This window comes from Meles meles, chromosome 18 (assembly GCF_922984935.1).
Source record: "Meles meles chromosome 18, mMelMel3.1 paternal haplotype, whole genome shotgun sequence".
NCBI classification, from domain to species: Eukaryota; Metazoa; Chordata; class Mammalia; order Carnivora; family Mustelidae; genus Meles; species Meles meles.
In genome coordinates, this window is record NC_060083.1 from 49,480,857 (window position 1) to 49,493,876 (window position 13,020).

The 13,020-nt window shown below is 40.0% G+C and overlaps 1 protein-coding gene across 5 annotated transcripts in view; it reads left to right on the forward strand.

Annotated features, from left to right (window-relative positions):
- Nucleotides 1–13,020, forward strand: part of DDX42 (DEAD-box helicase 42) — a 40,858-nt gene that overhangs the window by 4,706 nt on the left and 23,132 nt on the right. For all 5 annotated transcript variants that reach the window (XM_045984848.1, XM_045984847.1, XM_045984852.1 and 2 more), the window contains 2 exons: nucleotides 8,132–8,368; nucleotides 10,439–10,589. In XM_045984848.1, the coding sequence (XP_045840804.1) occupies nucleotides 8,132–8,368; nucleotides 10,439–10,589 (388 nt within the window). The remainder of the gene's footprint in view (nucleotides 1–8,131; nucleotides 8,369–10,438; nucleotides 10,590–13,020) is intronic.

Below are 13,020 nucleotides of genomic sequence, written 5' to 3' on the forward strand. Positions count from 1 at the left end.
AGAGAGAAAGAACCTGAGAGGGGAGAGATCAGAGGGAGAAGCCAACACCCTGCCGAGCAAACAGCCAGATGCAGGACTCGATCCTGGGACTCTAGGATCATGACCTGAGCCAAAGGCAGTTATTTAACCAGCTGAGCCACCCAGGTGCCCCAGGTTGTTCTCTTTAAAGTAGATGGTATCGAAATTTTGTTCATGCTTCTGTTACAAAGATAATTCTCTTCAAATTAGAAATTTTTTTTTAAAGATTTTATTTATTATTTATTTGATAGAGATCACAAGTAGGCAGAGAGGCAGGCAGAGGGAGAGGGGGAAGCAGGCTCCCTGCTGAGCAAAGAGCCCAATATGGGGCTCAACCCCAGGACCCTGGGATTATGACCTGAGCCGAAGGCAGAGGCTTTAACCCACTGAGCTACCCAGGCGCCCCTCAAATTAGAAATTTAAAATGCAGTCTTTTAAAGAAAAAAGGTAGTTGAATTTTTACAAATGTGTTTGCATCTTAGAGCAGAGACAGGTCTAGATATCATTCCTCCCTCATAAAGTGGATGAAATAGCAGTCAAAAACAGTGCAAATGGCTCTAATTCTTTAATTTTCATAATTTTTTGTTGTTTTTAAAACATACATACAAAACTGTCTTAAGTGTATAGTTCAATGACATTGATTTTGTACACATTGTTGTGCTGCCATAACCACTGTAGCGTTCACAGAATTCTTTATCTTGTAAAACTGAACCTGTGTGCCCATTAAATAATAACTCTCCATTCCTCTGTACCCCCAGGCCTTGACAACCCTTTCTACTTTCTTTCTCTCAGTTTAACTGTTTTGCCTCGTATAAGTGGAATTGAAAGCTATTTGTCCTTTTTGACTGGCTTAATTCCTTAACATGATGCCCTCAAGTTTCATTCATGTTGTAGCATGTGTTAGAATTTCCTTCCTTTTTAAGGCTGAATAATATTGTTGGTGTATGTGTGTATAATAGTTTACTCATCCATCATGGACACTTAGGTTGCTTTCATCTTTTGGCTGTTGTGAATAGCACTGCTGAGATCATGGGTCAGCTCTCCCTGCTTTCAGTTCTTTTGGGTATATACCCAGATGTGGAATTGCTGGATCATGTGGTAGGTCTTTTTCATTTCTTTTTTTGGGTCAGAGAACACAAGTAGGGGGAATGGCAGTCAGACGGAGAAGCAGGCTCTCTGTTGAGCTGGGAGCTGGGTGCAGAACTCAGTCCCAGGACCTCGAGATCATGACCTGAGCTGAAGGCAGACGCCTAACCTACTGAGCCATGCAGGTGTCCCTCATATGGTAGTTCTGTGATTAATTTTTTGAAGACCCACCATACTGTACTGTTTTCCATAGTGGCTGAGCCATTTTTAAATTCCTACCAGCATTATACAGGGTTCCAGGTTCTCCACATCCTTGGCAACATGTGTTTTTTTCTGTTGTGTTGTTTTTTTATTTGTTTTTGGTTTTTTTAGTAGTCATCCTAATGAGTGAGGAGGTGTAGTTTTCGTTTACATTTCCCTAATGATTAGTGATGTCCAGCATCTTTTCATATGCTTATTGGCCATTTATATATCTTTGGAGAAATGTCTGTTCAGGTACTTTGCCATTTTTAAATGGATCATTTGAGATTTTTTGGTTGGTTGGTATTTTTCAGGAAGTCTGTGAACTTCACCTGGGTGTGGAAGCCATGCAGTGATTTTATATGCACTGAAGTTAGTGGGTGTTTTCGCCTTTTCTTGTCAATATGAGAAGTGTTTATGGAGGCAGAGGTGAAATTTCAGAGCTATTTGATAGGAGTTTGCCAACTTGGCAGGAAGGGTGTAGCAGGCATATTATTATTATCTAAGAAAAGGCTTAGAAGCACACACATGTGCTAAGACCAAAAAAGGGAACTTTGAGAAGACCCACAAGTAGCAGGAATATAGCTAATTTTTTAATATGCTCACTATATTTTTTTATAAGCTGTTTACTGGATGTCTCTTCTCCAAACAATGATTGCTTAGAGAATGCAAATTAACCTTAATAGCCTAAATAGAGATGGGGGGCCATCCTTATTATTATTATTATTATTTTTAAACATACAACCGTAGGGACGCCTGGGTAGCTCAGTTGGTTAAGCCACTGCCTTCAGCTCAGGTCATGATCCCAGGGTCCTGGGATCGAGTCTCACATCGGGCTCCTTGCTTGGCAAGGAGCCTGCTTCTCTCATTGCCTCTGCCTGCCACTCTGTGTGCTTGTGTTCTCTCTCTCTCTCTCTCTGCCTGCTTGTGTATACTCTCTCTCTCACTGACAAATAAATGAATAAATAAAACCTTCTAAACATATAACCATAAAGATTAGGTTGGCTCTCTTTTGCTTGTTACATCAGTTATAATCCCCTAAACCTCTGTGAAGGTCAAGGGTCTGTAGCCATACACATACATAGTGTAGCCTACATTGTCCAATAGGAAGGATTATTGTCAAGAGTAAAGAATTAATGGTGCATTGAGGATGATAGGCTTAGATTTCATCAGGAAGGCTGGATGGCAAGGTTTATAATAATGGAAGATGGTGGCTTTCACAAATACTGGGGTGAATTTTGAAAAGCCTGAATGCATGATATTTATTCATCCAACAAAAAATGTTTGAGTCCTATACACATATTAGGCTCAGAGAATACAGTGCTGGACAGAACACACAAAGGCCCTGCCCTCATGGAGCTAGCATTCTAGTCAGTGTGGTATTATAGAAAGTGCAGTTGTTTGGCCTGGCTAGAGGCAGTAAATTAGGGAAAATGGGCAGTGTGTTCTAGATCAACTAGTGAAGGCTTGAGGGTTCTGAAGTGTTCGATCTTTTGGTTGACCCATTTCTCAGAAGATTAAAGAAAAAGGTATTGTGTATTTTGGATCTTGTTCCCTCTGAAAGCTATTGACTCTTACCTGCCTAAAATCACACTACCTGCCTATTTGTAGCAGAAAGTGAATTTTTAACACCAAGTATGTGATTTGCTGCTTTTGTAATTTGAGGCCTCTGATTTTATTAGGTCTAATTTATGTCTGTGCCCATCCTTTTCTCCTATCCAGTATCTTATTTTCTTCAGTCTCCTTCTCAGGACTTCTGTCTTAGGATTTGCCTTTCATCCTACATCTTCAGTTTTTGTATCTCTGTTGGCTTTTCCTCTTTAGCATGTAAACATGCTTATGTTTCCTTTCTTTCTTTCCTTTTTTTTTTTTTAAGATTTTATTTATTTATTTATTTAAAGATTTTATTTATTTGACAGAGATCACAAGCAGAGAGAGAGGAGGAAACAGCTCCCTGCTGAGCAGAGAGCCTGATTCGGGGCTCAATCCTGGGATCATGACCCGAGCTGAAGGCAGAGGCTTTAACCCACTGAGCCACCCAAGTGCCCCTAAAGATTTTATTTATTTATTTGACAGAGAGAGCGCCAGAGAGCACAATTTGTGGGGGGAGGGGATGGCAGAGGGAGAGGGAGAAGCAGACTCCCCTGCTGAGCAGAGAGCCCAATGTGGGACTTGATCCCAGGACCCTGGGATCATGACCTGAACCAAAGGCAGATGCTTAACCAGACTGACTGAGCCACCCAGGGGCCCGGCTTCGTAACAAACAGAATCCTTGTCAGCATCTCACTCTTTTGGTCCTATCATTGGTATAAAGCTTAGAAAGTAATCTTTACTCTTCCTGAACTAGTCTTACTGTCTGCCACTTACCAGTCACTCCTTAACCCTGCCCCTTCTGTTCCTTTGAAACTCTGGCCCTGATGACTTCCTGGTTGTATATCCAACCTTTCAAGTCCTGCTCTTCCAGCATCTCTTTAGTTTTTGACATCAGACAGTTCTTTCTGCCTATAAAACTTCCCTCACATTCTGTGCCACTATTCCCCACTGTTCTCCCTCCCTCCTCTCCTTCTCAAGTCGCCATGTGAGCTTCTCTTTCCCTGCCCATTCCTAAGGATTACCTACTCTAACATTTGTCTTGCTCCTTTTCTTACTCTCTGTGCCCTCTCTCTGCTGGCTTGTCTACCCGAGAAAGCTCAGATGCAGGTGCATTATGGCAGATCTGCGGCTCCATCACAGACCCTTCTCTGCACTTACAGAGCCACCGTGGCATCTTCCCTTGGCTCTTCCATCTCATGTTCTATCCCGTTTATCTGGGCCCTGCCTGTCTTTCTGAACATGTGTTCTGGAACTTTCCTAGATGTGCTGCTGAACTCTAGCTGCATGGCACTATTTCTAGTTCTCTCTGGTGATACTTTTCTTCAGTCGAAAATGCCCTCCTTTCACACTTCTACCCTGGTCCAATGCCTCTTCAGATTTTAAAACGGAAAACTGTGTCATCTCCAGAAGAACTGTGTCTTCTCCCCAACTCATCCTGGGCTGGATACCCTTTCCTGGGCCACCAGTGAGCACATTCTGTGCAGTACCTCTGCCGCAGCATATTGTGTTGGTTTTTTAGCTGTTCTAAACCACACCGTGAACCCCTTCAGAATGGGACTGTGTTTTTCGGTATATAAATGCCCAGCTCCTAAAACCTCTGACAGTCCTCAGCAAGCTTTCAGCAACCCACTGAGTCTCCTGCTAGGAGATTGTTCATGTGATTCTTAAAATCTACCCAAACTTAAAGGGTGTTTTTCCACTGTTCTTTGTCTACCTTCTGATATCTATGGCTTATTTATTAGCCCCTCATGATACTTTATATACAATAGGAAAAATGACATTAAAATTCAGACTCATCATTTTTGTTGTTTAGGAGCAGCTGTTGTAAGGTCAGGTTCACACATTGGTTAAGCAGTACTACCAGATGCTAGAGTTTTCTTTTTTTTTTTTTTTTTAAAGATTTATTTATTTGACAGATAGAGATTACAAGTAGGCAGAGAGGCAGGCAGAGAGAGAGAGAGAGGAGGAAGCAGGCTCCCAGCTAAGCAGAGAGCCCGATGCGGGGCTCGATCCCAGGACCCTGGGATCATGACCGGAGCTGAAGGCAGAGGCTTTAACCCGCTGAGCCACCCAGGCACCCCAAATGCTAGAGTTTTCTTGCTCGTAAATATTCTTACTAAATCTTACCTCATTAGAATCGTGTTGATTCTCTTTAAGAGATTCTTGAAGAAAGCAGGAGGTGGTCTTAAATTCAAACAAACTAGTACTTACTAAGTACTTATTTTAGCCACGTATAACTTTTATGGAAGGTCCAAAATGATTAAAGACATCTTCCCCACCCCCAAAGACCTTCCTTACCTGTAACTAAGGGCGGAGATTGACTCAGCATAAATGAGACTTAGTACTAAGTAGGCTAAACTAAATGCTTTATAACAGTTCAAACAAAACCTATAAGGTATATATGGGGAGGGGCACAGAACCTGAAAAGTAGAGTATGTTCTCGGTTTTTTCAACAATGTTGTAGTGTAAAAAAGCAGCTTTGGGGGCACCTGGGTGGCTCAGTGGGTTAAAGCTTCTGCCTTCGGCTCAGGTCATGATCTCAGGGTCCTGGGATCAAGCCCCGCATTGGGTTCTCTGCTCAGCGGGGAGCCTGCTTCCTCCTCTCTCTCTGCCTGCCTCTCTGCCTAGTTGTGGTTTCTCTCTGTCAAATTAATAAACTATTAAAAAAAAAAACAGCTTTGGGAACTCTTTTCCCCATTGGCTTTAGAATCCATTATAAACATTTATATATTTTTTTAAGGTTTTTATTAATTCATTTAACAGAGAGGGAGAGTAGAAGCAGGGAAAGCAGCAGGCAGAGTAGGAGGGAGAGGCAAGCTCTCTGCTGAGCCAGGAGCCAGATGTGGGACTCGATCCCAGCACCCTGGGATCATGACCTGAGCCGAAGGCAGCCGCTTAACAAACTGAGCCACCCAGGCATCCCAGCATATTGTTCTTTTTAATGGTAAACCTTAATACAAGGAAGAAAGTAAAAATGAAATAACTGCTATTAACATTCTGATAAACAGCTCTCCAGCTCTGTGTGTCTAACCATGCTTTTATATTGAATGACATTGAATCATGCCACCCACCTTGTTTCATGCCCTTTTACTCAGTGTGTATGGGGCACTTCTCCATACACGTAAATAGTAGTTAAGATTTTAAAACTTAGACTGCATAGTCCCTTTGGTTAAGCAATTACATTTTGCAAATTGAGTCTATCAAGCCCTACCTTGGACTCCCTGCTGAGCCAGGAGCCTCCTTCTCCCTCTCGCTCTGCCTCTCTGCCCCGCTTGTGCCCTCACACACTCTTGTCTCTCGCTTGCTCTCATATAAATAAAATCTTTATATATTTTTAAATAAAATCTTTTAAAAAATAAAAAGGAAATTGATCCTAAAGAAGTAACTACGGGTATGCGCAAAGATTCAGCTATGTGATATGTTTCACAACGTTATGAAACAGTAGTGGAGGGGGGTGCCTGGGCACTCAGTCAGTTGGGTGTCCGACTTTGGAGTTCGGCTCAGGTCATGATCGCAGGGTCCTGAGAGCAAGTCCTGTGTAGGGCTCTGTACTCAGTATGGAGTCTGCTTGAGATTCTCTCTCCCTCTGCCAACCTCCCCACTCATGCTCTCTCTGGCTCTCGAAAATATTTTTTAAAAAATGTTTTAGGGGCGTCTGGGTGGATCAGTCGGTTGGGCGTCTGCTTTTGGCTCGGGTCGTGGTCCCGGGGTCCTGGGATCGAGCCCCGCATCAGTCTCCCTGCTCGGTGGGGAGTCTGCTTCTCCCTCTGCTCCTCCCACTCTCTCTCTCTCCCTCTCCCTCTCTCTCTCTCTCTCTCTGTCAAATAAAAAAAAAAACCTTTGGGAAAAATAACCCTTTAAAAAATAAAAATAGTGGTGGAGAAATGTATTTGTTGACATTTAAAGATGTTCATAGTGTATCATTAAGTGAAGAAATTGGTAACTAAAACAATACATATACTATGGTTTCAGTTTTGTTTTTAAATTTGTGTATACACATAGTATAGGAGAAATAACAACAGATACCAAAATTATATACCTAGGAGAGGAAATTTCAAATAGTTTTAAATTTTGTTCCTTTTTGCTTTCTGGTCTTTCTGCTTTTCTATAAAACTTAGGTAGCTTGTGTCATTAAAAAGGGTTTTTTGGGGCCAAGACTAGTAAGATAATACAGTATTGTTTTTAAAATGATTTGATCAATGCTCAGGAAATTTCTTTGCACTTTTTAACCATAGTCTGAGTACTTTAGGCAACATATCAGTGAATCATTTTTTCTTCCTGTCTAGTATTCTAGTGGGCATTTCCCAATAAACACAGTTTGTGAGTACCCTTCAGAGATAGTTGCATAGATACTTTCTGCAAATAACTGATCTTTCAGATTTTGATTCTTTCATTCTTCTGGTGTCATTACCAAAGGGTAATCTTTCATTTTGGGACAGTTTTGCTAATAGCATCTCAGTCTCTGTGACAGCAAACACTACATTATATTGTAGTTGTAGGTTTTTATTTGGTGGGGGGGGGGGGTTGGTCATCTGTTTTCCTCGTAGACTATAATATGAACTCCTTGGGAATAAATATTAAGAGATTAAGTCTTTTCATCTTGGTATCTTTAGTTGCCTGACAGAAGCCTAGCACACATCAGATCCTCCAAATATTTGTTGTCTTGTGAGTATTTTTGGAACTTAAAGATGTTAAATTCACGGTCAAATCCTTTTGAAGGGGATGATGTTAAATACTACACTCCTGTTTAGATTGTGATCCTAAAAAATGAATAATTCTTTAGTGTTTTTAGAAAATTTGACTGTTCTTATGGGGTTGGCATATCACATAGCTGAAATACAAAGTTAAGTCGTTTTTTTTTTGTTTGTTTGTTTTTGAGTGTTTTCTTAGAATTTATTATTTTAGAGAGAGAGTGTGTGCAAGTGTGGGGAGGGCAGAGGAGGAGGGAGAGACAATCCTCAAGCAGACTGCACTGAGTACAGAGCCCGGCGTGGGACTCAATCCCAGGACCCTGAGATCATCAAACTAAGAGACGACACTCAAACACCTGAGCCACCCAGGCGCCCCCCAAATTAAATAGTTTTTAGAGGCAAAAGTTTAAAATGAATTGTAGGCAGAAGTTGGAAGAGACATGAAAAATCAGTGGGCTATTCATAAAGTTAAATTTATTATTAATGTATTTTTTTCCTTATAGATCAGCCATTGACACCATGAACTGGAATAAAGGTGGCCCTGGAACCAAAAGGGGATTTGGCTTTGGAGGTTTTGCTATTAGTGCTGGAAAGAAGGAGGAACCCAAACTCCCACAGCAGTCCCACAGTGCCTTTGGGGCAACCAGCTCTTCTTCTGGATTTGGAAAGTCAGCTCCACCACAGCTCCCTTCTTTCTACAAAATTGGATCTAAACGGGCCAACTTTGATGAAGAAAATGCGTAAGTGGAAATTCTGGTAGTTTAGCCAGGGGTGGGCTTTGAGATACTCATTCTATCAACAGAAATTGAGGTAAAGAAACCATTTGTTTCCCCAATAATAATATGAGTTCTTTAATTGCTTATCTCACTGAATTATATTGTTCCTAATAAGTTAAATTGTTGAGTTTATTCATTTGTAAGGAACATAATGCTTGTGTGCTTACTTATATCTTTCCCTGTTCCAAAAAAAAAAGATTTGAGGCTATTCAACCTAAACATGACTGAAGAGTTTTAAGTAGTATGTGGTTTTGATGGCCTGTGTTGAAGTCTTTTACTACCCCATGTAAGTTGTTTTGTGACACAGGCAGTTGTCACAACTGGTAGAGACACAGTTTGTCAACAGCCAGGTCTTAAAACGATTATGTTGTGACATCTTACAGTGGGAAAAAAAAAATCTGCTGGTATTGCCCAGAGTTCTCAGGAAACAAACTTACCAATTAACCTTTTTAAACTTGAGTATCTGATGGGTGGTGGTTATAAAAAGCTAAGGTTTGAGGGTTTGAGCTCTAATTCCTGTAGATGATCATTTCTTTGCTGTGTGTGAAGAAATCTCTGACTGCTATTATGTCCAACCCAGTTGTGAAAAGTTGAGTTGTTTTTTTTTGTTTGTGGTGTTTTTTGTTTGTTTTTTGTTTTTAATTAAGAGCTCAAAATGGAAAAAAAAAAAAAAAAGAGCTCAAAATGGGACACACAGTGGCATTTTTAAAGGCTTTTATGTTGCAGGGATTAAAATACAGAAGTAGATATTTAAGGTTTAGCAAACTCAAGGATCATTATCCTAGAGAGCAGTTTAGCAGTTCAGGGATACTTTTTCTTTTGCTAAATGAAACTTATATAAATGAGTATGTATGTATGTGTAGCAGATGATAGTTGTTAGAGCTTTTAAAATAATTCCCATGAAGACCTGAAATGCTTTAAAATTTTAAGCTGCGGTTTTTTTAGTTAATATTTGGTTAATATTTTATTTAATTTTAAAATAAGGTCTAAACAGTGTTTTTGTTTTTAGTTTATAAAGAGCTATGAAGTTGTCTTTTCTGAATATTTAAGAATTGCGGGGAATGATTTTGGATTGAGCATTTATTATTATTATTATTATTCTCTTAAAGATTTTATTCATTTATTTGACACAGAGAGAGAGAGAGATAGCAAGAGAGGGAACACAAGCAGGGAGAGTTGGAGAAGGAGAAGCAGGCTTCCCGCTGAGCAGGGAGCACAATGTGGGGCTCAATCCAAGGACCCTGGGAACACATCCCAAGCTGAATACAGACGCTTAAAGACTGAGCTACCCAGGCACCCCTGGATTGAGTATTTATTCTTAATCCTTGAAGTTTTCTGTCCTCAGAAAGTAGTCCAGAACTTCTGAAGAAAAGTCCTTAGCCTTTTGAATATATTGCTGAAATTTTTTTAAGGATTATAAAGAAAGGGGTGCCTGGGTGGCTCAGTGGGTTAAAGCCTCTGCCTTCAGCTCAGGTCATGATCCCAGGGCCCTGGGATTAAGCCCTACATTGGGCTCTCTGCTTGGCAGGGAGCTTGCTTCCCCCTCTCTCTGCCTGTCTCTCTGCCTACTTGTGATTTCCGTCTGTCAAATAAACAGCATCTTAAAAAAAAAAAAGATCATAAAGAAAAAGCTTGGTTTTTAATATTTATACATACATACAAAGGTTTTTTTTCCCATAGCATACATTCTTTAGTATTTGCTCTATCTATTCAACAGTGATACATGAAGTTTTTACTGAAGACTCATCCCTTTTATCAGAACTGGAAATGTGATTTGAATATACATTGTTGAAATGAGAGAATCTGCTGTGACTTTTTTTTTTTCAATATTAGAATTTTGTGTGTATTAAACAATAATAGGTCATTTGCCAAAGCCTGGAGGTCTCTAACATGTATAGTTCAGATCTCTTATTAGTAACATATATACAGCATAATAATTTCTGTTAAATGAAGAATTCACCAACCCCAAATTAAACATTCACTTTACCAATCATGCCTCTTAATTTTCAGATATATGTATTTTTAAATTTCCAGATATTTTGAAGATGAGGAAGAAGACTCTAGCAATGTTGATTTACCTTACATTCCTGCTGAAAACTCGCCTACCCGCCAGCAGTTCCATTCCAAGCCAGCAGATTCTGACAGCGATGACGATCCCTTGGAGGCGTTCATGGCTGAAGTAGAGGCAAGTATCTAGGCTGTTTTGCTAAGCTGCAGGAGTTAGAATAGATCAAATTAACCTAGTGTTTCAGTCCTTCAGAGTTTGATTTTGCCCTCTCTTGGGAGAATTTTGCTCTCATACTCTATAGTTTCTTTTTTCTCTTCTTTTCTTTTTTTAAAATTTTTAAATTTATTTATCAGAAAGCATAAGTAGGGGAAGCAGCAGGCAGAGGGAGAGAGAGAAGCAGGCTCACTGCCAAGCGGGGAGCCCAGCACAGGGCTCAGTCCCAGGACCCTGGGATCTTGACCTGAGCTGAAGACAGACACTTAACGACTGAGCCACCCAGACGCCTCTCATACTCTATAGCTTCTTAAACATATGTCCACATGCCTTGTAGTATTTTCAGAGATGATTGGTGCCTAGAAGTTTGAACAGTGACCCTTGGACAAGGGTAGTACAAGATTTGTATGTGTGTGTTTTAGTATTTCTTTGTCGATTCTTACATGGAATGAATATTACCTCCTTTAGTCTAGCATTAAAGACAGTTAAACTTCTAAAAAGTTTAGAAAAGCAATTAAACTTCTAAAAACTTGCTAAAATTATGAATTCTGTGTTCTGTACTTTTAATATTTGTTTCTTATTACCAACATTATCAGCATCCTGACCTCCCTGTAGAAATGAAACTTGCAACCACTTTGTTCTTAAAACTCTTACTAGGCTTTTGTGATTCTGCATTTTGTCCTTTTTCTCCTATCTTTTTGATGTTTGTATTTTTTTTTAACCTTTTATTATGAAAAATTTCAGATACTTACAAAAGTAGAACAGTAAAATGAATTCCCATATATCCTTCTTGATAAATTAGCAACTTCTGGCCAATCTTGTGTTATCTAACCCCTCTTCCCTCTTTTAAATTGTTTTAAAGTAAATCCCAGGCATGTCATGTCATCCATTAGTATCACTGTATCTCTGTAAGATAATTTAAAAAACGTAACTACCATATCATTGTACCAATAAAAAATTCATTACATATTCATCTTACTATTACCTGTTACTTTTATGACCTCCTGCTAATTTCTGAAATACATTGATTCTTATAGTTCTCTATATTGATTTGCTATTTTCACTCTGTACATTCCCTACTGACCTTGTCCACTTGAATTCTGTGTAACTAATTCATGTCTTTAGTCTCACAGTCTCTATTGTATCAGCTCTGCTTTTCTTTTTTTTTTTTTTTTTTTTTTTTTTTTTAAAGATTTTATTCATTTATTTGACAGAGAGAGATCACAAGTAGATAGAGAGGCAGGCACAGAGAGAGAGAGAGAGAGAGGGAAGCAGGCTCCCTGCTGAGCAGAGAGCCCGATGCGGGACTCGATCCCAGGACCCCGAGATCATGACCTGAGCCGAAGGCAGCGGCTTAACCCACTGAGCCACCCAGGCGCCCCAGCTCTGCTTTTCTAATCATGACCATTTTTACATGGATGGGGTCCCCCTGGCATCTTTTCTTCCTCAACCAGGTTTTTTGTCTTTTATATTCTTAATGCTAGAAGATCAAACATGGGGCGCCTGGGTGGCTCAGTGGTTTGGGCCTCTGCCTTCGGCTCAGGTCATGATCCCGGGGTCCTGGGATCGAGCCCCGCATCGGGCTCTCTGCTTGGCAGGGAGCCTGCTTCCTCCTCTCTCTCTCTCTCTGCCTGCCTCTCTCCCTACTTGTGATCTCTGTCTGTCAAATAAATAAATAAAAATCTAAAAAAAAAAAAAAGATCAAACATGTTCATGACTTAACTTCTTTTAATCCTCAGAATAACAGTGGGGAATTGGCAGAAAAAAATATATGGGAATACAATTTTTTAAAAAATAACAAGATAACTGAGCCCTCTGGTAATTCAAATCCGTTGCCTCAAATCACTTTGCTAACTGTGTGGCAGAGCTGGGACCTGGGTATTTCTGGCTTAGTAGTCCTGAGAACCTAGCTCTTCTAGTATGTCCTGGTACTTTTCCTCTTATATGGCAAGTTTTCTCAATCTTTATAGTCTCTTTTGCACCTCTTCCTTTCTGTTTCCACTATAGTCAGCCTGCTTTACACTTTGATTAACTCTTGCCTGGTGTAAATTTTCTCCCTACCTTCAGTTCTCTGTTTTCCCATTTGTGTGGTGTACAGAAACAGAGTAATTAGACTAAAGCATGTTGTTTGTCATGTTACTCCTCTTGCTCAAAATACTGTCACTTCATTGTTTATGAAAAAGAGTCCTTAGATTCCTCAGGTACTTGTAAGCTAAAATCTTCAGCCACTTCTCATCTCTAAGAAAGGAGGGAAAGAAGGAAAACAATGTAGATGTTTTTTCTTTGGCCCAGATACTGCTTTTTACACACGTGGGCCAAAATTTTGAAGATTAGAAGATTTTATCTAAAGTCCAGACTCTTGAAAAGTGGATGCTCTGGCAAGACTAAGCCTGCA